Here is a 23,988-nt window from a genome sequence, read left to right on the forward strand (position 1 = left end):
AGCCACAGTGTACCTGAACAGAAAGTCTGCTGTGGGTGTTGAGCACTTTGCTCTGTGCTTCAGAGAACACATTCTCAAGCCTTTGTTCTATCATTTGAGAGAAGCGGCAGGACCGCGGGTCATCTCCTGCTCCCACAAATCGCAGCACTGAAACACAAAACATCAGCATACAGTACACATAGAGATGACTACAGTCAAATACAAGTACACAATATAAAATCCTGTGTTAAATCCTGAGATGTATACTGGAGTCACAAATGGATAAAATGACACTAAGGGTTTCACTGTGTTTTTTGTTGATGTTCAATAATGTTTGATAATTGTTTCTCATTCATGAACACAAAACATACATACAGGATATTCACCAATCCTCTGCAATCACCTCACTGCTCCCACCACAGTCAATTGCACCATTTGAGGCTATTTTACACCCCTCTTGTTGAGAGGGCACACACAACTGAATGTAACTCTAAAGGTCCATACAAACTGGGAGTGATTATTTTTGTTATATTATGCATTAATTTAAACTTATGTATGTTATGAGTACATCCACACAGAACGCGAATATAACGCAGCGATCAAGCGACACGCAGTGAAACAAGGCTGATTTTTCAGTTTGAATAAAATCATCAACCTATATGAGTGAGGCATCGCCAACATAAAAGTTTCATATTGTTTATTCACGTCTCTCCTGGTGTGTAATTTAGAATATGAATATTATGTTACTCTGTGTGAAATTATGAGACTTTCTCGAGCTTACAGCAAGTCAATATTGGGTCTGAGTGAGATAATATACATTAAAATTGGAAGTATACATAAAGCAGACAAGATATTGTAAACCTTCTATGCATCTCCGCTATTTTTTACTTTTTAAAGTCAGTGAGTCATTCAACAGTGATTCAACGGTGCTGTACGAAAAGAGAACTGCAGCCAGAAACTCTCGACCTACCAGTCAATCTTTATTCCTACTCTCATCTATATGGTCATGAAAAGTGGGTCATGAGTTATGACCGAAAGAACAAGATCACAGATCAAAATGGGTTTTCTCAGGGGGGGGGTGGCTGGCATCTCCCTTAATCCATTAAGACCGGGAAAGCATCATTTTAGATTTCTTTGGCTATTAAAAAATAGCAGATATACAAGCTCATATATTTTCACGATAGTTCCACTACATCTATTTTTGAAAATATATTTTTTAAGCGAACATTTGTAACTCAAATCTTTGCTTCTGGGGATTCTACAATGTCTTCTAAAACCTAACAGTTTTTTTTTTGTTTTTAAATGTATGTTGCTATAATATTGGTGGTTCTCAAACATTTTTCATGTCAAGGACCCCCAAAATGATATGTATTTGTCCGCCGACCCCCCCATCTCAAAATATGTTGTTCCAGGGACCCCCAGAAGCAAAGATTTGAGTTAAAAATACATTATACAAAGATATGTCCACGATTAAAAAGAAAAATAGCAGATCTACAAGCTCGTAGCGTGGCACTCGTGCCGCTGCTATTTTTGAATAGCCAAAGTATAAAATATGACTAAAATCTAAAATGACACAGTATGCGTTCCCAGATTGAATGGGTTAAAGATAGGATAAGAAGCTCAGTTATCCGTGAGAGTTGGAGTAGAGCCTTTACGCGGGACGAAGTCAGCTGAGGTTTGGCCATCTAATATGGATGCCTCCATGGGGAGCCGCCCCAGGGAGGTTTTCAAGGCACGCCCAGCTGGAAAGAGACCATGGGGCAGACCAAGGGCCAGATGGGGGGGGACTATAATCCCATGCTGGCCTGAGAATACCTGGGGATCCCCCAGTTAGAGTTGGCTACTGTGGCTACTAGGGAAAGGGAAGTCTGGGATTCTCTGCTGGAACTGCTGCCTCCGCGACCCGACTCTGGGTAAGTGGATGAGCGCTCTGCACTCTTGCTATTTTTTACTTTCTAAAGAAAGTCAGTGAGTTATTCAACAGTGATTCAACGGTGCTGTACGAAAAGAGAACTGCAGCCAGAAACTCTCGACCTACCAGTCAATCTTTATTCCTACTCTCACCTATATAGTCAAGAAAAGTGGGTCATGAGTTATGACCGAAAGAACAAGATCACAGATACAAGCAAACAAAATGGGTTTTCTCAGGGGGGTGGCTGGCATCTCCCTTAATCCATTAAGACCGGGAAAGCATCATTTTAGATTTCTTTAGCTATTCAAAAATAGCAGATATACAAGCTCATATATTTTCACGATAGTTCCACTACATCATCGATTTCAGGCCAAAACCTTGGTTATCCATATTTTGTATTTTCATAAATGAATGCCCTATTGAATACTTTTTCTTATGACAATGTCATGCAAAAGTAGTTCTTAAAAAAATAGCAGATCTAAAAGCTCACAGTCTTGTCAGCTTTTATTTTTGAAAATAATATTAAAACTAGAAAAAGTGCTCCTCGGAGCACAGGTCAGAAATCGGCCTCATGGTGGCGCTATAACAGGCCCATGTGAAAATGTTGAAAAACTTGGGGCAGAGGTTCAGAATTGGCATCCAGGGAGTGTGTGTGCAAAGTTTCGTTGCAATCAGGCCAACGGTGCCGGAGATTAGCTGTTCACAGACAGAAGGGCGGACGGACAGGGTGCAAAACAGGTCCGAAATCGGCCTCATGGTGGCGCAATAACAGGCCCATGTGAACATTTTGGGGCAGAGGTTCGGAATTGGCATCCAGGGAGTGTGTGTGCAAAGTTTCGTTGCGATCAGGCCAGCTAGAGATTAGCTGTTCACAGACAGAAGGACGGACGGACAGGGTGCAAAACATACTCTCTCGCCATGCCTTTCGGCCTGGCGGAGACAAAAAGAAGAAAATTATTCTTGAGATGTTTTGGAAAATGTTCGCCTATAATGACATTCCCAAAACGGGGAAGCCAGGGTGAAAGTGGTTAAGTCTGTGAGTGTTTTATAAATATCGAACAATGAAAAGCATTAACAAGAGCTTGTGACTAAATAATAACTATACATTGGAACACAGGTTATTTTTTCCATTTCCTGAAAAGAAATGGTTTTGCATAATCAAGGTTTCTGCCCGACAGTGACAATATTCACATTGTGACAAGTAGAATTCATCTCAAAATGAATTTGGGTTGGATTTCTCCTTTCATCTCCCCTCTCAGACAAGCTGACCTGTTTTGAGCTGGAAGCCGGTGGCTGGGCTGGGTCTCCACAAGGCAGCAGTAAGGGGCAGGGCTGTTACCATGGGCAGGTACTGTCGCAGGTCAGCAATCAGCCTATCGCGGCCGTAGGAGGCCAAGGCCTCTATCACTACAGATGGGGGGTACACCATGTCTCCCCCGGTCACGTGATAGGCCACCGTCATGTTGGGAGACCCAAATACGGTCTCAACCTGGGGGGGGGGGTGAAGTGAGGGAGACATTGAAAGGACATAGGCAAGATAAGTTATTTCTATAGCATATTTCAACAACAAGGCCATTCAAAGTGCTTTACACAACATTAAGAGCATTAAAACAGAAGAAAGAAACACATTAAAAAGGACATTTGAATACACTTAAAAAATAGTTACTAAAGGATTAAAAAAAGAAGAAAATAAAAAAGAAAACAATTAGATAATAATTTACAGTGTAGCATAAGAATCAAAAACCTCAGTAAAAGGCAGTGGCAAACAGAAAAGTCTTCAGCTTTGATTTAAAAGAACTGAGAGTTGAAGCAGACCTTCAGTTTTCTGGGAGTTTCAGATATGTGGTGCATAAAAGCGTAACGCTGCTTCTCCACATTTAGTTTTGTTTCTGGGGACATAAAGCTGAACTGTCCCAGACAATCTGAGAGGTGTGGATAGTTGCATGATGCAAGATCAGAAATGTATTTTGGCCCTTCAACCATTCAGGGATTTATAGACCAGCAGCAGTATTTTAAAATAAATTCTTTGACAGAAAGGGAGACAGTGTAAAGAGGTGAGAACTGCAGTGATATGATCCACTTTGTTGGTGTTAGTAAAGCACTGTAGTGGATGCATGCAAAGATTAGTGGAGTGGATAGGAAGGCCACTTGGGAGAGAGAGGGAAATAGAGAAGATGCAAAGACAGGAGAGATGTGGAAAAGACTATTAAAGCGAGAGTTTGGGACAAAGAGGTCTGTATGTTCTGTCATTTCAACCCTGAGAGGACAGGTATCACTGCGTTCTCACTGTCAGGGACAATGTCGAAACACAGGTGGATTCTGTGTTTCGAGTATGAGTAGGCTATGTGTCTCGTTATCTGTGTGAATGTGAGTTTGTGCAGAGAGAGAGAGAGAGAGAGAGAGAGAGGGCGAGAGAGAGAGGAGAAACAATTTGCTCAAGGTGAATTATGTCTGTGTGTGACAGGGTGGAAGGGACTTGGGAAACAGCAGGGAGGCAAACATTGCGTAACAGTGGGTGGGTGTGTGTGTGTGTGTGTGTGTGTGTGTGTGTGTGTGTGTGTGTGTGTGTGTGTGTGTGTGTGTGTGTGTGTGTGTGTGTGTGTGTGTGTGTGTGTGTGTGTGTGTGTGTGTGTGTGCGCGCGCGCGCGCACACACACACACATGGGTGCATGTGTGCGTGCACCAGTGAAACTGCTCACATCTGTCATCTAAAATGGAAGTGAATACCCATGTTGACAGAGAGAGTTTCACTGGTCACCACCTCCATAAGGGCCTACAGTGTGGGTAGAACATAGCTGGGAATGAACACCGTCCCTGCTCACAATCCAGCCTTGTTATGAGCTCTGTGAACGGAACCTTTTATTATCACTTCATCCGCTCAGCCTTTAACCATGTGAAGCTGTTATTGAGAGATTGCATTTCACTAAGTCAGAGACCGTCAGCGAAGCTACTTACTCAATCTAAACAGTGTAACCATGAAGGGTATTAATCTGAAGTACTCCCATTCAGCATTTCTGCATTCCACTTTTGTCCTTTCACTGGGAAGCTTTAATTACAAAGAACAGAGTATTTCACTTTTTTCGAATTGCTCTGTTCTAGTCTGGCCTTTTAATTTAAGCAGTCTTCATCTGGTTATCTTTCTCGCACACTCCCCCTCTCTCTTCACCCAACTATCTTTACCCTGTAATTAAACCAGGCAATGTGAAAACTAGCTTATGGGCAATGTGTGAAATTGTGGGCAATTTGTTAGAGGAATAATCATTGGTAGCGTTTATAATGTGAATTCCTGGATATATAATGTTCATCTGAAATGTTCTATAGTGGTCCTAGTAACATTTGTTAAGTGTACTGAAGTAGCATATCATATGTCATGGTGAAGCTATGTTTGATTAAAAACGTGAGGAGAACTAACTTCCATTTGTTTCAGACATTTGAACAGTCAATACACCATAAGATTGCGGCATGTACAGTATGAGCTAGTTTGCAAGATTAGACAGACCACACAAATACAGTATTACTTATTACAAATTGCATTGACCAGCACAATAACAAAGTCACTGATTTACACAGTGAACGTTACATTAACATCCCCCAGTCAAAATAATCCAATCCGTATAGGGCTTTTCAATACCATTAAATTGGTGAAACCATGATGAATACATCTATAGACCTATAAAATAAAAATAACTCAGATAATTTTTTTTTACAAACATTTGACTAGAAAAATGAAATGTACATATTCAGACAAAGGAGAATTTTAACATAAAGTGAGACTGGATACCATTCGTTGTATTTTGCTCTTGCTGTAGTAATTCAGCTTTGGTTTTTACAGCCTGCTGCAGCCTCGCCCAACTGGGAATTAATTCCTAAGGCAAGACCGAGAATGCAGTGTGGCATAACATGGTTGCCGGTTCTCTATTGGGACTTCATCCTGTTGGAAGTTATTTCCTGTATTTTAATATCCGAGTTAAGAGTTATACGATAACAGATACTAAGAGCTCTTTACCAAGACAGTTCTGAGGCCAATTAGGAGTAGGATGTCCTTTCAGAAAACTACAGTGATGTCATTGTAGTGTTAGTAATGGGATGACAGTTTAAGTACTAATGATATTGGGGGTACAGCTATTCAGTATACTGTACTAGAGGTTCGGGCCGTTATGCGGCCCACACGTCTAGAGTTTGGGCCGCTATCCGGCCCTCACACTTACGTTGGTTGTGTGTGAAAGAAATACAGCCCCTACGTAATTTGTCGGAGCTGCACATGCGCGCAAACGCACACACTTGTGACATGTGGACATAATGACGACCTGTTTCTGTGGCTGTAGTGCGATGGCAAGCGCATGATGTTGATGTTCGTCTTCTTTGTGGCATGACGATTAGTTTGTATAAGAAAATAGTGCTTCTCCAATCCACTTGTTGTTGGTATAGCAGGACTTTGTAGTCGACACAGCAGTGAAATGCTTATGCTTGCGTACTGCTGCAGGTGTGCATCTGCGGCCGCTGACATGGTAGGCTGTTACACCGCATTATGGTTAGTCATACGATTGTGTGACCTGCCTACCTATGCATTGCGGGACGCGTCAAGCGACAGGACACATATTGGATAGGTAACCAAATGTAACCCGCTTTTGACAAATTATTCGTCCGTGCACACAAACACACACACATAGTCTGACATAGGCTAGTAATAGCAAGAGAGCCAGGTAGTGGGTTGACTGTTTGGTTTTTGTTGGAGCAGCGTGACTGTGTCCACGCATGCGCTGTGTAACTGGAAAAATGTGACGCATATCACGTCGGAGCACTAATTGCAGAACTATCGAGCAATTATGTTGTTTCATACAAATACAAAGTGTATGGAAAATATCAAAGTTGCAAACATGAAATGTAGTGTAGTGTGATTTCCCATGGCATGCATTATATGTGTGCATAGTGTGCGGAGGCAATTGCCCTATGGTGTGCTAGAAGAAGGTCCACGGATAAACGACATATACGCCTTCTTGGATAGCTGGATAAGTTCTGTATTCATGAATATTAAAGAGACAGACACAAGATAGTCCTTTGACTGTATTTATGGGGAACCATATGATGTGAGCTGATAATAAGGACATGTTTGTAGAAATACAAAGCTAAGAACAAATGAGAACAAAGGATATGCCAATGTATGTGATGTAAAGTACAAGGCTTCTTATTACTGGTCTATATGCCAGTGGATACTTCATGCCTGGGTTCATTCGGTTCATTGTGGCCTCAGTGTGCTATTAATATATATACATATATATCTATATATACATATATATATACATATATATATGTATGTATATATGTATATATATATATATATATATATATATATATATATATATATATATATATATATATATATATATATATATATATATATATATATATATATATATATATATATATATAATCATTATTATCAATTATTGTGTGCTAGGCCATGAGTATACATACAGTATTATATGAGAAGGACCAAGGGATGTCCTGATCAATACTCGTTCAGCAAGTCTACATGTCAGCGATTTCAAGACGGTACTGTATTATATTGTATTTGGTCAATTTGGTGCAAGCATTGTCTGCAGTCTAAACTGCAACATCTGATTTGATTTCGGTCAAAAAATAGGAGCGAGATCCAGGTCAATATTTTAGCTACTGCAAAGAGAAAACACATTTATGCCTCGCTGGCGCTGTCACAAACTGTCAATAATGTACGTGTATATTGCACATAGTCAACCGACAGCTTGGTTGGGAAACTGTTTGACTGTAAAAGGTTTGACAGACCCCTCCGATACCCGCGATGCTATGGAAACCAGCCAAGAAACTCCCACTTGACATCTATGCTCTTGACATCTGATGTGCTAACTAACTGAGCTCTGACTATGCTCACTGCTAAACTCCTAGACACAAGTTCTGATTATTTAGATAATCAATAATATCTAAATAATAATCATTTAGAAAAAAATCAATTTCAAATATGCCTCGACCAGATCCTTAGTTTTGGCATTGTAATGGAGGTGCTTTGCCAAGTGCCGATCCATGTCTGTACTTTACACTAAACCATTTCTGTCTCCTGAGAACCTGAGCCATTTACTGAGCAATTTACCTGATGTGACAGCACTGACCATCACAACATTGTGGGCCTCAATCCTAACAATCTGGTACCTTCATATTGAAATACTGTACATACTCTACTATATACTAGGCGTTGAGAACAATAAAAGATGTACTGTGTAGAGATAATTCAAAACAGCCCTAAAAACCCATCTTTCTGGAGGCCGAAAGAGGAGCTATTACCAGTTTCCCTGTAGACAGACGACCCCCCCCCCTCCTCTTTTTGTACATATTTTGTATTTCCTCATGCTTTTTTTGTATATAATTTTTATTTTTCCATGCTTCCCCCCCCCTTTTTTTTGTACATATATTTTGTAAATGCTTTTTTTGTACATAGTGGTACTTTTTCTGTATTATCTGTATTTTCATGTAGATTTTTGAACTGTTTGGTTGCTACTATATATGTCTATGAAATTAACTCAAGGACCCCAACGGAAACAAGTCTGCAAGGATTTTTTTGGCCGGACCTTTTAGACAAAAGCATTATAAATGTAACTGTGTTGTTTTACATTCTTTTGCCTAATAAAAATTTCAATCAATCAATCACATGGTCTGCCTTTTTGGCCAGATTGGAGTCTCTCAACGGACATCGTCATGGTGAATAAACGCTAATCTCATGACTAAACCTAACATTGATATCCACTGAGAGCTTCCTCTCTATGGTTTACCAAGATCACACAGCTGCTCTGTTCATTTCTAGACCTAGACCCGCTTCTTAAAATTCAATTCCAGCCACTGAAAAGGGCAATTTCTTAGGGATTTACAGTCTACTGCAGTAAACAGACTGTCAAGTGCTACTAATATGCTACCACCAAAAAAAGACAAACACACGAACACGCGCACACGCACACGCACACGCAAACTCATTTCCACTTGTACTCATTGAGTGCATTTCAGCACATCCTCAGAGCCAAGAGGTGCCCCTAAACCAAAGTCAAAGCAAAAGGAGGCATTAGCTCGGCTTATTGGTAACAGTACAGGATGTTTTGGTACAGTGGGAGCCATGAATGGATAATCCACAGACAGACAGAACAATTGATATGGGATCTGTTAGAGAAATGCTGAGATGTGGTTTCCAGTTTTATAGTAAGACAGACGGTCACGGGCATGCGCTGTGATTTACCTTTTCCTCTGAGTGTTTTTCATAGGATTATGTAAAAAATCGTAGGGAAACTTGTGATGTGTGTAGCCTACCTGCCTTTATTCCACCAAATCTGGTGAGTGCCTTCCATGATAACAATGATGTGTGTGCCCTTTCATGGAGTTTAAGAAGTATTGAATTACATTGTTACAGTCACCCATTCAGAATTGCTGTTTGTTGTTTCAAGACAAAAATGGTGTACGATCATTGCCATGTGAAGAAACTCACGAAATGTAAGCATGCAGTTTAAAATATTTTTTTTGTGAATTCTGCAGAGTCTGGAAGTCACGTTACGGTCACCCAGGCTATGGGGTGTACTCTGTTAGCTCTTGGTGCTAACAGCTTTAGTGTATTGTTTACACATTGATACAACGGTCCGAGAAGCATTCGCTTGGGGCCCGCGATGACATGCAGCAAGGCTGCGGACGAAAACTTCTCTCTGTCAATCACAACGCGTGGAGCTGCACGCACACACACGCGCGTGCGCGCGTGAGTGTGTGCGTGTGTGTGTGTGTATGTAACTGTTGCAGCTAGGCAGACATCGACTCATAGGAACACACACCTTGCACATACATAACTAAAAGTCTGCAAATATTTTGAGTGCGCACATCCCCGGGTATGGACTAGTTCCTATAAAACCTGTTTTTTAATTTCGGGAAGCACCTCCATATTATCACCCCACCCCCCACACCACAACAATCGCTCACCCCCACACCACAACAACCCCCGCACACATACCCCCAAACCAGTTTATTTTAAATAAGTACGTTTAAAATCAGATGTTACAACATTAGGTGAACACTGGGTTTTATGATTTGAAAAAGTCTAACATTTACTTACCCAGAGATGAACACTATATATAAAAGTAAGTATATAACCTTCACATAAAAGGAGATGAAATGGTAATTTTAAACTACTCATCTCATCTCTCATACTGTACTCAACTACTGCTCATCTATATCCACTTTAATGCCTAATTCCTACTTTGTCATGCAACGGTGTCCAAAAATAGTCTATGTTTGGCACGGGACACCATCGTACGGATAAGTATAAATCAGGCTTCAGGCTACTGTAGGTGCAGTTCCTCAAATATGTGACATTACCCACTGCCTTCTGGGACGCACTCAGTCAGCCTCATTTCTATATTAGTCCTCATGTCTCCTCACATGCTGCAGCCTACATGAGGGTCCTTGGTTTAAGTGGTTCATTCAATAAGCTAACAAACTGGCAGAATTGTGGTGAGAATATTAGGCCAACAGCAGACGCTGAGCTATGAAATGTTCCCTCACACCACATGCTCTGTTTCAGAACCCAGCCTGTGGAAACACAGCAGATGCAACACTATAAGAAACAGTCTGGAGCCCTGAAATGTTAGCTTTCCATCAACTTGACTTATTTACAGACAAATCTACATTACATAATAGTACATCATATACATGATACCATGAAACTATAAACCCATTAAGACCTGAGGCCGATTCTACAAAACGTCTTCTAAATCCTAACATTTTTCTGAAGAAATACGTATGTTAGCCTACTATATCAGTGGTGAGCTTGTATATCTGCTATTTTTGAATAGCCAAAGTATAAAATAATGATAAAAGTGGTTACACAGATCCGTTCCCGGTCTTAAAGGGTTAAGTGGCAAGTGAGGATTACGTTTTATTCAGGAGGCGGACAGAGACAAGGACAGCCCATCAAGACAAACAATTTTAGTTTGTCAAATCTTAGATATATAAGGAATTCTTTATCAACAGACACATCAAAGATCTATGTGCATGCCATGGTCTTTGCACATAATGACCTACTGTATCACCAGTTGGTCTCAAGCTGGGGGAAACCACCAGGGGTGCAAAAAGTACCCCAAAACTGTACTTAAGTACAGTACTTGAGTAAATATACTTAATTACTTTCCACCAATGGAACCACAATAAGACCTCTTCAAACACTACACAAACAAGCTGTCAAGATACAGTACTGGACAATAAGCCATAGCGATACTATCACTGCCATATCCTCTACAAATACAATCTATTCAACCTCGAAAACTTCAGAAAATACTCAGATATTTGTCTTGTGTATAAAATCCTACATGACTTGGCTCCCACACTACTTAGGATTTCATCATGCTCTGTGCAGTTCACAACACCATGGCCAAACATCAACCGGAGGTGATTCTGTGGTCCCCAGGCGACGCACTGCATTCAGAGAATCCGTCTTTTCACATAAAGCGATTTCTCTTTGGAATTCCCTTCCATCGGTAATTAAAAATAACAGTGACTTGCAAGCTTTTGCATCTCAAGTGAAATCATGGATTAAGGCAAATTCAACTTGCCAACATTAACTCAAAACTGTAACTGATTTGATATGCTTTTTTCTCCTTCTCCACCGTTACAGAATGCCCCTCTCCTGCCCACGAGACGATTTTTGTATACAGTGTGAATGTTCTGTCTGTTTTGTTGCTGTACACCTGCCCAGGGACTCCATATGAAATCCAGCTCTTATCTATATCTGGTACAATGCATCATATTTCTATTTCTGAGATTTGTGTAAAAAAAAAGGTACAAAATGTCCCTGTCAAATAAACGGAATAAACTAAACTAAACTAAAAAAGAAATTACACCTGAACCCTGTCCCTTATACTTCTGTTGTGTTCCTCCCTCTACTATCCTTTGTACTGTATAAACTTGATATAAATGGCAATGGTAAAACATATCTGTTGTTTTATTTTAAAGGAATTACTGTCCTATCTCCTATGCTGGACATCAGAATATTACTATTTCGTCACCAGCTGCTTAGGATCTCTCAGTGGAGGCTGACAGAACTTCATTTGTATCCATAAGAGTCTAAATTCCATAAAGTATTACCAGTTGACTTAACATGGACATACATAGTACAGTTTATGCTGCAATTCCAGGAGCTTAAAGTCTCCTGGAATTGCAGCATAAACTGTACTATCTATGTCCTTGTTAAGTCAATCTATTATACAGTATCATTGCTATAATTGTATTGAGCACTAATGTTGATGTAAAAAAAAAAGAAAGAAGAACATGGCTTTGAGTCCCCTTGGGAACAATAATGTTAATCCTTCCCAAGTTCACCCTGTAAAAATATTAAAACACAGCACCCCATCCTCATGCATTATTCACTAAGCCAAGATGTATTTAACTAAATTTCATAGGATTACATTGATCTGACCTGTGCCTGGGCCATGGAATCATTCAGAGCTTTCCTCAGACTCTGACTCAGCCCTCTGCGGAGGTTTTGTCTCTGGATGCTGTCCAGACGGTTCCTTCTCACATAAATAGACACAACTGGGATAGGATAGGTAGGTAGGTAGGTAGGTAGGTAGGTAGGTAGGTAGGTAGGTAGGTAGGTAGGTAGGTAGGTAGGTAGGTAGGTAGGTAGGTAGGTAGGTAGGTAGGTAGATAAGTAGGTAGGTAGGTAGGTAGGTAGGTAGGTAGGTAGGTAGGTAGGTAGGTAGGTAGGTAGGTAGGTAGGTAGGTAGGTAGGTAGGTAGGTAGGTAAATAAAAGACAGACAGACAGACAGACAGACAGACAGACAGACAGACAGACAGACAGACAGACAGACAGACAGACAGACAGACAGACAGACAGACAGGGAGAGAGGGAGAGAGGGAGAGAGGGAGAGAGGGAGAGAGGAGGCAGAGATAATTAGAGAACATAAAGAGCAGAACAGGCCAATGACAGCATTTGAACTCATACTGTAGGCCTAGAGCATTTCCAAGACTTCAGACCACTCTATTCCCGCAGAATATGTTAAATCATACATTGGCTTCTGTGTTGTTGGAAAAAACAAGTGGGTGAAATTCATATTTAATTCAATGTTTACCTGTTTTCACCCACATCCTCTCTGTGATGTTACACTGCTGTGGTGGAGCATCTGTGGTGGTGGTGGTGAAGGGAGAGAAGAGGATGGTGGAAGCCCCCCTGGGAGAGCTTGTCCGTGGGATGGGAGGGGTGAATGGTCTCCTGGTGGCCGCAGGCCTGGTGGTCACAAGAATGGTTGTGATTTTCCTGGTGGGCTGTGGTGTGGTAGTGGCGGCCGGCTGTGCGGTTGCAGCACCGGTGACTCTTGCAGAGGGCGTGGGAGTGCGGGGTGCAGTTTTGGTGTTTGAAGCTGCTGTTGCGTTGACGCGATGCAGGGAGCTGGTGGTGGTGATGTCCCGCTGTGGGACCAGAGGTGATACCTGAGATGTTTTCTCTGTGGGCTTGACCGGCAGGCTGATTTGAGATGGGGATTGGCTGGTCTCGTTTGCTCTGGGCGAAGCGAGCTCCATCTCTGTGGATGCTCCCGTGGTTAACTGCTCCATGTCTGTCCCTGTAACAACAATAAATGTCTCTTGTCACTTCCTGTGAGAGATGAGAATTGACTGATTAGGTCAAACTGGGGGACAGGAATGGTTCTGCTAATGACAAACCTGTGACAGATGATGATGCTGATGATGATGCTGATGCTGATGCTGATGATGATGATGATGATGATGACGATGACAATGACGATGATGATGATGATGATGATGATGATGATGATGCAGTGCCATGGACCAAAGTAGGGCTGGATGATGACATCACACCAGTTATGCTGATAAGATGTGATGACGAAGGTGCTGATGGTGAAGGGGAAGATGATGAAAATGTAATATGAGTCATAGGCAGTGATGACGGTTGTAGATCTTTGGGGTCGCTGAGGGATGATGCTGGTGTCTCTGATGACGATGATGATGATGATGATGATGATGATGATGATGATGATGATGATGATGATGATGACGGTGATGACGGTGATGACGGTGATGTTGAAGATAATGATGGGGAAGTAGTGTGATTCATGTTGGGGAAGGACTTTTGTGCAGCTACGGCAATGAGGGATAGGGCTGGGGAAGGTGATGGTATTTTAGCTGAAGACACTGCAGCAGTTTGGTTTGTGTACAGGGAGGACAGTAGAGAGGCTGTAGTGACACTGGGGGACAAAGCTGGGACCTCTGTTGTTGATGATGATGATGATGATGATGATGATGATGAGGATGATGATGATGATGGGGACAAAAAAGGCTTTCCAGCTTGAGAAAATGTAGTGGTATTTGAGTATGAATGGGGCAATTCCGCATCTGTGGTTGGATTGAGAGCTGATGGTGATGATGATGATGATGATGATGATGATAATGGTGAGGAGAGTGACAAATATCCTAAGGGCACCAAATCTGCTTGTGTTGGTGTGTCAGCTGTGTTACGGATATTGGCAGTGACTGATAAATGATGAGAAGGGTTGATTGGAAGCGTTATATCAGTAACAGATGCAGCCTTGGGGAAGCCAACATCAATCATTGTCTGTAGGGGGTCATAATTGCCATTAGACACAGAGGCTATGGAGGGGGACGTCACAGAGTAGGAGAGCGCTGGGGAAATATGTAATCCTGATATTGGCCAAGCTGACGGAGTGTTCTCAGTGGCTTTTTGTGCTCCACTAAAAGCTAAGGGAGATATAAGATCTGCTGGAGACAGACTCAGGCTCCAGGGTCTGCGTCCTGGCATGTTTTTAGGATATGTAACAAACAGCTCAGTCCCATTTGGTTGAACTGAATACAGGTTGCTGGTGATCGCCGTTGCTTCTGCTGAATTCAGTAAATAAAAACTGGATGTGCGTTCGTTCAGTGCTGTACGTTCAGGCGTCAGTATGTCGGCTGACGTTTGGAAACTGGAGGTATCTAATGCAATAGATGGATTTCCTGATTCTGATGAAAGGGTTTGAAAAAATGTAGTTTCATCAGTTTTTTCATACGGTGTTCGTTCAGTGTGGTAGCTGAAAGTACTGCTATCCATACCAATGCTGGTTTGACTGTTCTCAGAAGTTGGACTGGCTGCAGAAGAGAACGTGAAGGGCATGGCTGTTTGTATGTCAAAATTTGACTTATTCCTACTGACATGGGTAAATGGTCCCTGTGAGGGAGAATGACGAATTGTGCTCAGCGGTTGAATGATTTCTGACCAGGCGGAAATGGAAAACTGCTCATAGTGACGTGTTGCAGTAACATCTTCATGAGAAAGGCGTTTGAGGTGCTCTAATAAAAAGTGCCTGTGGGTAAAGGGGGTACTCACGGGAGATCCTTTGACAGAGCCCTCAGAGCTTCTTTTCAGTATCATAAAATGTTTCGTAATATTGAAAGAGGGGAGCAGTGATGTGTGCTGCAGTGACGGAATGTCTGTCTTGTGTAATGTAATGTGTGTGGTTGCCGCAGAGCTCTCGTGTGGAGCAGGGGAAGGAAAATCTGAGCGCTTTACAGTATTTTTCTGAAAGATATCAGCAGGCCTGTTCAACTGTGTCATGTTATCATCAGAATCCAGTGAAACTGCATGCTCGGCTGGACTGGAGCCCAGCTGCCTAGTTGAGTGCATATGAAAACCGTGGACCGTCTCCTCTGTTTTTGTAATATGAGCAGCTATTTCAGTCAAAGCTGTAGCTGTCGGTTCGGCTCCATGGGACGCCCCAGTAGTTCTTGTTCCATATGGTATCTGTGAGGTGGTCATCTGTTCCAAAACCAAGGATTTGGGTTCATCAAAGGTAGCAGCTTCACTAGCGGCAGGTTGGACAGAGGCATCGTTAGCGTTGTTGTGGTAAGTTCTCTGGCTTGAGTGGGAGGGGGATGAGTCAATAACCTGAGAGGGGTTTGGGAGAATTTTGTGCACAGCATGAGAGGTCTTGACCTTTGCTTGTTTCACTGATAATAAACTGGAAAGAGACATACTTCTATCAGTGGTAAGCATCCATTTCAAAGTTCCACTCGATCCCTGGGAAATTTCCCTGGGAGAGCCTGCCTTTGAGCTAAATTCAGGTGTATTTGTATTTGTGCTTGATGAATGTAGGGATTCTGATAGAGTGGATGATGTCACTGTCCCAGAGGGGAAATGCAAATTTGAACCACTGGTCCACTCAGCTCTTATCTGCATAAGTGAATATGAGCTATGCTGGTGCATTTGAGCAGAAGCAGAGTAGAGTTCTGCTTCTGCCATCCCTCCCTGGCTGTTATTCATATTGAGAACTGAAACTTTAGGGCTGGCGTGACCTGCCTCTTTCTCTAAATCACCAAGATAGGATGCGTGCTGCACAGATGCCATGCCAAGGGGGATACTCGTTAGTTTGGCAACTGCATTTTTAGGGAGAGGTGAGATATATTGCATGGTCCCCGGGGACAGGAGGGAAGCTGTGAAATGTGTCACTGGGGTTTTTAATGCTGTGGCTGGTGATATACTTGGCATTACGGCATGCAAATGTGCCAAGGACTGGGCCGCAGTTTCACTGCTACTGCCTGCTACTGTCTTGTCTTTCTCCACCTCGTGCAGTGTTCCCATCACACTCCCTCTTGTGACATTACTACCTGATACCAAATAGCCTTTAGGACGGGTAGACAGCTGTGCTGATGTAGGAGTTTGTAAAATCACCTGCTGGCTTCGATCAGTTCGGACCTCTTGATCATAGGTAGTGGGAACTGAAGCGTGTGTATCCCCATTACTTGTGGAGATAGAGTTCATACCTCTCTGGGTTTGTGTGGGTCTGTCTGAAAATGTCAAAGGGAATTGTCCGTGGTTTAATGTAGAGAATGATGAGTCTGCGCTCTGTGCTGGTGTCTTCATCATTTTTGTGCTGGCGCCTGCATTATGTTTTACAGTTCCCATGTGTGCTTCGCTCACTCCGCGGGAATTATTCAGCGGTGAGTAAAACGAGGGTGTTGTCTTTTTATTGCTTCTTTTTGCTTCGGTATGATTTTCACTGCTCACCCGTTCAGTATAAGTAGTGTTAGATAGAGATGCTGACACTCTAGCGGGTCCGCTTGAAACGGATGGCGAATCAGCAGCTGAACTAATGGTGGACTGTGCAGATGTTGAGCCTGCTGTCCAGTCATGAGGTCCCGCTGGTGCTAATGCTGCAGTTTGTGTCTGTGGGAGAGGGTTGGACAGAGTCCAATCATGGTCCTTAAATGAGGCAGCAGTTGTAATCCATTCAGAGGAAGATGGTTTTGCTACTGCAGCTGATGATGATGAAGATGATGCTGATGATGATGATGAAAGTAGTGACTTCAACAATAATAAAGGTGGTGTTGTTGGTGGCAGCAGGGATGAGAAAGATGGTAATGATGATGATGATGATGATGATGAGTGCTTCCAATTTTCACCTATGAAGGACACAGGAGATGGACTGTAAAAAGATGATGCCATGGTAACGGCCAGAGGTTCTGTGATAAGTTGGTCAGCCAGACCTGGGCTGGTGGACGGGTTACCGTTGGTCTCCACAGAGGCGGATGAGGAGGAAAAAGACATCTCTGACCCTGGGGTGGAAACGTCTGAAGGCCATTGGCTGGTGTGGTTCTTGTCCCTGGTGACAGCTGGCGAGGCTCTGGTTTGGATAGGGTTGAGTGGATGTTGGCCAGTTCCCGCCAGGAAGGTTAGAATGGAGGAGAAGGCAGGCTCCTCTCTCAACCCTCCCCCCTCGGAAACAGTGCTGCCATCTGAGTGGATCAGTAAGAGAGGCCCCTCCTCCACTGCTGGCAGGTCGGCCAATGGCCGAGCAGGATCGGCTGAAACGGTAGAGTTACTGCTGGGTAAAGAGGAGGAGCCAGAGGCATCATAGGTGGTTTCATCTGTAACAGAGCAGAAAAGAAAATGTTAATATTAGCTTCAAAACCACTAAGAGAGAGGTATGCCAATTAATTTCCAGTCTGAGTAATCATTTGAAATTCTCTTTCATGTGGCTCAAAGCTAATACATTATTTATTCCGACAAAGAGAAGAGCAATCACAAGTTTTGTGGTCCATAAGACACTGAACCTTTTAATCACCTGAATTGATGCTCCCTCCCAGTGAGGGCAGACAGAGTGAAAAATATGCCTGTCTAAGCAGTGTGCACATTCACTCAGCCTGTAGCTCCATGCGTAATGACTCCAGTCAATGTAATGACAGATGAGGTTTCTATGCATAATTTACATGAACGATTTGACCTTTTATAACCCAGCTCACAACTTTTTACAGCCATAATGACACAATAGGAATGCCAGGTTGAAAGTGAATTGCTTAAAAAATTATATATATCTATAAACATAGTAAAGACTTTTTAAATGTAAAAAAAAAAAAGATCTACAAGCTCACCACGTGCCGTGTTGTAATGTGTTGCGCACTTGTAGATCTGCTGTTTTTGAATAGCCGAAGCATAAAGTAGGGTTCAAGTGGTTAAACTGAATTTGGCGCAGCATTAAGTAATTTTGCTGGGGACCCCCTGGAACCCCCTCAAGGACCCCTGGGGGTCCCCGGACCCCAATTTGAGAACCACTGGTTTACAAGACTCGGGCCAGAAAGTGTTTCAGTGCCTGTGTAACAGAGTAGCTCAGCCTGAATCCTAGTATCTCCCCTGGCCTAGAGGGGTTCCCTCTCTCTAGACTCTAGCGGCAGAGTGGGCGACCGGGAGACCCGTGTTTGAATCTCGGGTGCCTGGAATGTTCTGCCTATCATGTACCTAAGTCTGTGAAAGAAAGCCATCAAAAGTAATTACAATGTGAAACAGGTCTGTAGTGCACGGTGCAAACTCTTTAAGTCAGTGACAGAAAGCCAAGGGCAGACATTAGTATCCCCACATGACACAAGAGGGCCATTTTTCAAAGTTGAACAAACAGAATTATTCAAGAGATGGAGGCTGGATGCACAAGTATAGCAACAATAACCTACAAAAAATAAACACAATAACCTTAAAAACATACATAAAAGAAGGTATTTTGTCTTTTTGTGCCATCTTGAAAGGCAGAGAGGAAAATATAGGCTGGGAAAGAGAAAGAGAGAGCATGCCGGTTTATGTGGAGTGTGACGGACGTACCACGGTGTCATGCAACAAAAAATTGCTGATTTACAAGCTCATAACAAGTCGCATCCATAACGTTGTGAGCTTATAAAGCGGTTTTTCGGCACGCAACACTGTCAGACGACAAAGTATGAATCAGGCCTTAAGAGAGGCTCTGCCTCCATTCCCAGCACGTCCCTGCCTCTGCACACCCCCGTCACATCCATCTGGGGCTTCATTTAGAAAGATTTGCAACCCTCTCACATCTCCCACAGCCTCTGTGTGTTTCCCCAAGCTGAGGCGCATCCAATAAATATTCAGAGATAAAAGCACATCTTTGAGAGCTGAGATAAACTTTATCTTGGGCAATAGGATACAGGTAGAACATCTATATGCACTATACTGTAGGCCTGTATATACCTTTTTTCTGTGAAAAATTATATAACAGGTTGATCACAAAAGTTAATGGATATGAGTTATTTTGATGGGAAAAGACTTGCTATATGCAGAGGTCTTCTTCAACCTTATTGAGAGTGAGAGTTACCGTGATGGACCCAAAAATATGGTGCATTATATTTTATAAATCAAACCCTTTTACACAAAACAATTCAAGAAATATATTGCTGCATACTTGACTTGAATAAACAAACAAACCAAAAGAGAGCTATTGTTGAAATTAATTAATCTTTCCTATCCAAAATAAAGGAACCAAAATACAATAACTTACCTCCCTAACGTAAACATGAACCAAAAGATCAAACGGTTCTAAAGTATCTAAAGTAACAAAAGCTTACTCAAACTCTACCAAATATCAAATAACTAACTTAAACAAACAGATCTTGTGGTGGTGGCTGGTTTGGGCGAGGAGGAAGACGAGACCTGCCCCCTACGCGCACCACTGGTGGTTTCTGGTTAGGGGCTCCTTTTTATAGAAAACTTCCTTAAGGTGACTCACCACCAAACAGACTACTTCAGACTACTTCTGACTACAACAGACTGCAACAGACTTGTAGTCTGTTGGCAAAGGTTGGCAGAACTTAGTTCAGCAGAAGCAGTCTGCCCGATGTGCACATTGTTGTGCAAATGCATTTGAGCTGGCAGGCTGGCCTGCCAATGTTGCCAGGTCTGCTTATTATAAGCGACTTTGGGCTGTAAATATTCAGTTGCTGGTTGCTTATTTGGGCTTGCTTTCAAGATTCTTTTTGAAAATAGCTGATACAATAGGGCTCAAGTGGTGAAACTGGTCGGTTCTTTTAGGCTTGTTTTTATAGACCTTGTCGCTTGTTTCTCTCACAGAATCTGGCAACACTAATCTGGCAACACTAACCCAGCTTGACCAAAACATAAACAGAGAGCATTTTCGCGCTATCGTAGCCTACTGCTTTGCTTTGGAGTTGATCGATTGGTATAGGAATTCAGAGTTGAGATTGAGAATATGGTATCTAGTTCAAATGTGCGACGGGCAAATGTCTCTGGCTTATTTAGGCTTGCTTCTGCACCAGTAGTAGCAGATGAGAGGTCTTCTCTACGGAGCCTGTCTGACCAAACAAGCTAAACAGCCAATCAGGGTGCTCTACAGAGCCTTCACCCCCCTCTCCCCCCTCCCTTCACTACCCTACGGCTATCGACAGCAGTACCAATCGAATCGGCCCAACGACTGAACATGCTTGGTTTCTCGTCATCGTGTCGATAAGGTCCCGACGGACCTCTACCCAACGGAACGACGATATCCAACGCTTTCCAACGCCGAGTCGGCCCAAAATCGGTGCGGTGGAGAGCTGCCTTTAATTGTTAGCCACTCAGGAGCTGGGAACCCTGGAAGTTACCCCTCCAATCTGAAGCTGGCCTGGAAGTTTACCCTTCATTATACAACAGGTAGTTCCGACCAAGCAATCTGATTGGCTGAAATAGCTTTCTAGCCGTGCTTCAAACCAGCATCATAGCACGGGCCTAATCACATTAAATAAATCACTCCGCACTGCAGTCCGCACCTGATTAGACCATATATCGCACATCTGTGCTGTGAAGTCACGCTGTCCCACGGTAGGAAAACAAACAGACAGTACCCACCGCCGCCACCGGAGAACAAACAGCTACGCAAAATGGACTATGTTGTTAATTTTGACTTATTTGGTGGACTTACGGTTGATCAATGGTTAGAAGAGAGCACACTAAATCGCCTAAAATCCTATAATAAAAGGAATAACTGGAAAAAAATGTGCTTTATTTCAATGGTAACATCCATACTGTATAAATATCCTCCTGTGTTAAAGTAAAATTACTCCCATTTCGTTAACAGTCCAGTGTATGTTATACTCTATCGTACGAAGGTATCGCACGGCAAAAATAGCCGATCTACAAGTTCACAACGCATCGCCATCTTGACGCGTTGTGAGCTTGTAGATCAGTTATTTTGGCCACGTAACACGATCGTACGACGGAGCATATAGCCTACTGCAATCAGCTGTGTTGATGAGACGATGACTCGGAGTGCTGCGCTGTTACAGGGACTATTTTGTCTCAGTCAAACAAACTCTTCTCTTTACAGGGAAACGGATAAGCGAATTTTTTTTTATTATGAATTGCCCCACAATATGAATACATTTGGATGTGTTTTGTTGGTAACTGTTGTCGAGGGTGTGCTTTACCTTACATTATTAGCACTTCTGTGATCGTGGCGGAACTCGGCTGACGCCTCGTTCCTGACCGCATCACAGGCGTGCTAATAATGACGGTAAAGCACACCCTCTCGTGTAATATTGCTTAAATCAACTCTGTGGGAAGGCACAGCTGATATAGCCTGAAAAAAAATTCTCCTTCTACAGCACTGCCACCCAGGATTGGAATAGTCTAACTCCATCCCTCAAAAAATGCAGTTCGCTGGGCTCATTTAAAAGAGCCTTAAAAAATCACCTTTCAGGAGGCCAAAGGAGGAGGTTGTACCATTTTCCCGTTAGACAGCAGACCCTCCCCCCCCCCTGTTCTTGTACATATTTTTTGTTTTCCCCTCTTTTTTATTTTTTTTGTTGTTTATTTTGTAATGATATTTGAACTGTGGTGCCACTATATATGCCTATGAATTGAATACCAAGGCCCTCATTGGAAACAAGTCCGCAAGGACTTTTATGAACGGACCTGTTAGACAAAGTATTTTAAATGTAACTGTGCTGTTTTAAATTTTTTGCCTAATAAAATATTCAATCAAAAAAAAAATCCACGCAGAGATTCCAGACTAATATCTATGCAGGTGATATTAGTCTCGCCATGCCAGGCTACAGCTGATATGCATACAAGCACACACACACACACACACACACACACACACACACACACACACACACACACGCACACGCACACGCACACGCACACGCACACGCACACGCACACGCACACACACACACACACACACACACACACACACAAAATAACAACAAAATACAACAAATACGACCATAGTCTGAACAATGACATAAACCTTTTGCCTCATCATGAGCACATGATCCTTCAAATAAAAATGCAAATTATCAACAATTTAGAGGAACACTCTGTATTCTTTCCATGGGCGTCATATTGGGGGGAAAGTTGAACTGACTATAGAGCCCCATGGTAGAGGCCTCAAAAGGCCTGGACTAAAACATTTGCTTTGGTCTAAAAACAATAATTCAATCAATTAATACAGTCGGAATAAGAATAAGCCTCCGATAAAAAATATCGGAGGCTCCCTTTTTAAGATGCAAATGGTGTAGTCCACACCTCACCTGCACTAGGATTTGATCATAGTACGTCCATGCCATGGGCTAATCGTGCTATTTTCACATAAACATACCCTTCCACAAGATTAAAGTTAAAGTCTCAGTGCCAGAAAAATAGCATAACGTAAGAAATGAGAAAAAATTAGGGAAAACAGCTAATTACACATTTGTCCCAGAGGAAAGGAGAGCTTGTTAATAGTTTAAGACTGCTGAACGCTAATACCGGTATGCTAGATTGCTTGCAGTCAGGACAGGCTTGCTTGCTGATTTTAGCATATTTGCATAATAGTTCTACTCACAGCAATGCATAAACAAAGGCAAATGCCCTAAAGGGACAAAAAATATCTACATCCCATGGCCTTGATGGAGTTGCGCTGTGAATAGTGAATAACTGGTTGTCAGGCAACTGCTTGTTTTAGATAATATATCTATGATTTCCCACAACACGTTTTTGCCATTGACTTTATATAAGTTTTTAGCAAATACCAGTTTTTTTTAATTAGAATTCAAGTTTGTGTCAATAACAGCTATCTTTTCTCTGATATAACAAAGAAAAGCCTATAGAACGTGCACAGCATTCAAAGTAATAGGGCGACAGAACATAACATGGCGGCCCACGTCCATTGAGTTCAATGGAGAAGTGGCGCCATGTTATGTTCGGTTCCAAGAAATAAATTGTATAACCTATAATGACAGACTGTCATTGTAGCTGCAGCAGATACGTTGCCCCCTCGAAATGTCTTATGTGTACTGTTATTTAGATTCTTGTCAAATGATCCTGCTGCAGGCTAGTTGCTGTTTTCTGTGTTCACGACTGTATGTTTTCGTGTTCTTCTAACCATTATCTTTTTTTTAGCAACCATATTGTGTTTGTATCCTAAAATAGATTAAAGATGACAAAAATGTGAGAAACTGCAATCTGTAGGCTTATTAGTGAGCCAACCTCCTTTCGCATCATGCATAGCTAAGCTGAGTTAATTGTTTTTTGAAGATTTTCAAGAGCTGGGAAGGCCCCCAGAGAGAGACATTATTTGTACAGGGTCCAGAAATGTGTGCTACACCCCTGATTATTTCCTTTGTTTAGTGGAAGAGACCTGCCCAGGAACACTTTCCTGAATTTATTTCCATTTTCAACTACACTAAAAAGAACAACGTGGCTTCTGGGTTGCAGACCATGACTTCTGTTTTAAAGTGCTGAACATACTATAAATACTTGGCTTCATTGCTA

The 23,988-nt window shown here is 42.3% G+C and overlaps 1 protein-coding gene across 1 annotated transcript in view; it reads right to left on the bottom strand.

Moving 5' to 3' along the window:
• Positions 1–23,988, bottom strand: part of kiaa1549lb (KIAA1549-like b) — a gene marked incomplete at both ends in the record, with an annotated part of 93,308 nt that overhangs the window by 34,397 nt on the left and 34,923 nt on the right. Inside the window, 5 exons of the mRNA XM_080433359.1 lie at positions 14–147; positions 3,161–3,380; positions 12,363–12,478; positions 13,019–13,507; positions 17,358–17,822. Coding sequence (XP_080289485.1) covers positions 14–147; positions 3,161–3,380; positions 12,363–12,478; positions 13,019–13,507; positions 17,358–17,822 — 1,424 coding nt within the window. The remainder of the gene's footprint in view (positions 1–13; positions 148–3,160; positions 3,381–12,362; positions 12,479–13,018; positions 13,508–17,357; positions 17,823–23,988) is intronic.

This window comes from Gymnoscopelus braueri (assembly GCF_963280865.1).
Source record: "Gymnoscopelus braueri genome assembly, chromosome: 1".
Classification (NCBI taxonomy): domain Eukaryota; kingdom Metazoa; phylum Chordata; class Actinopteri; order Myctophiformes; family Myctophidae; genus Gymnoscopelus; species Gymnoscopelus braueri.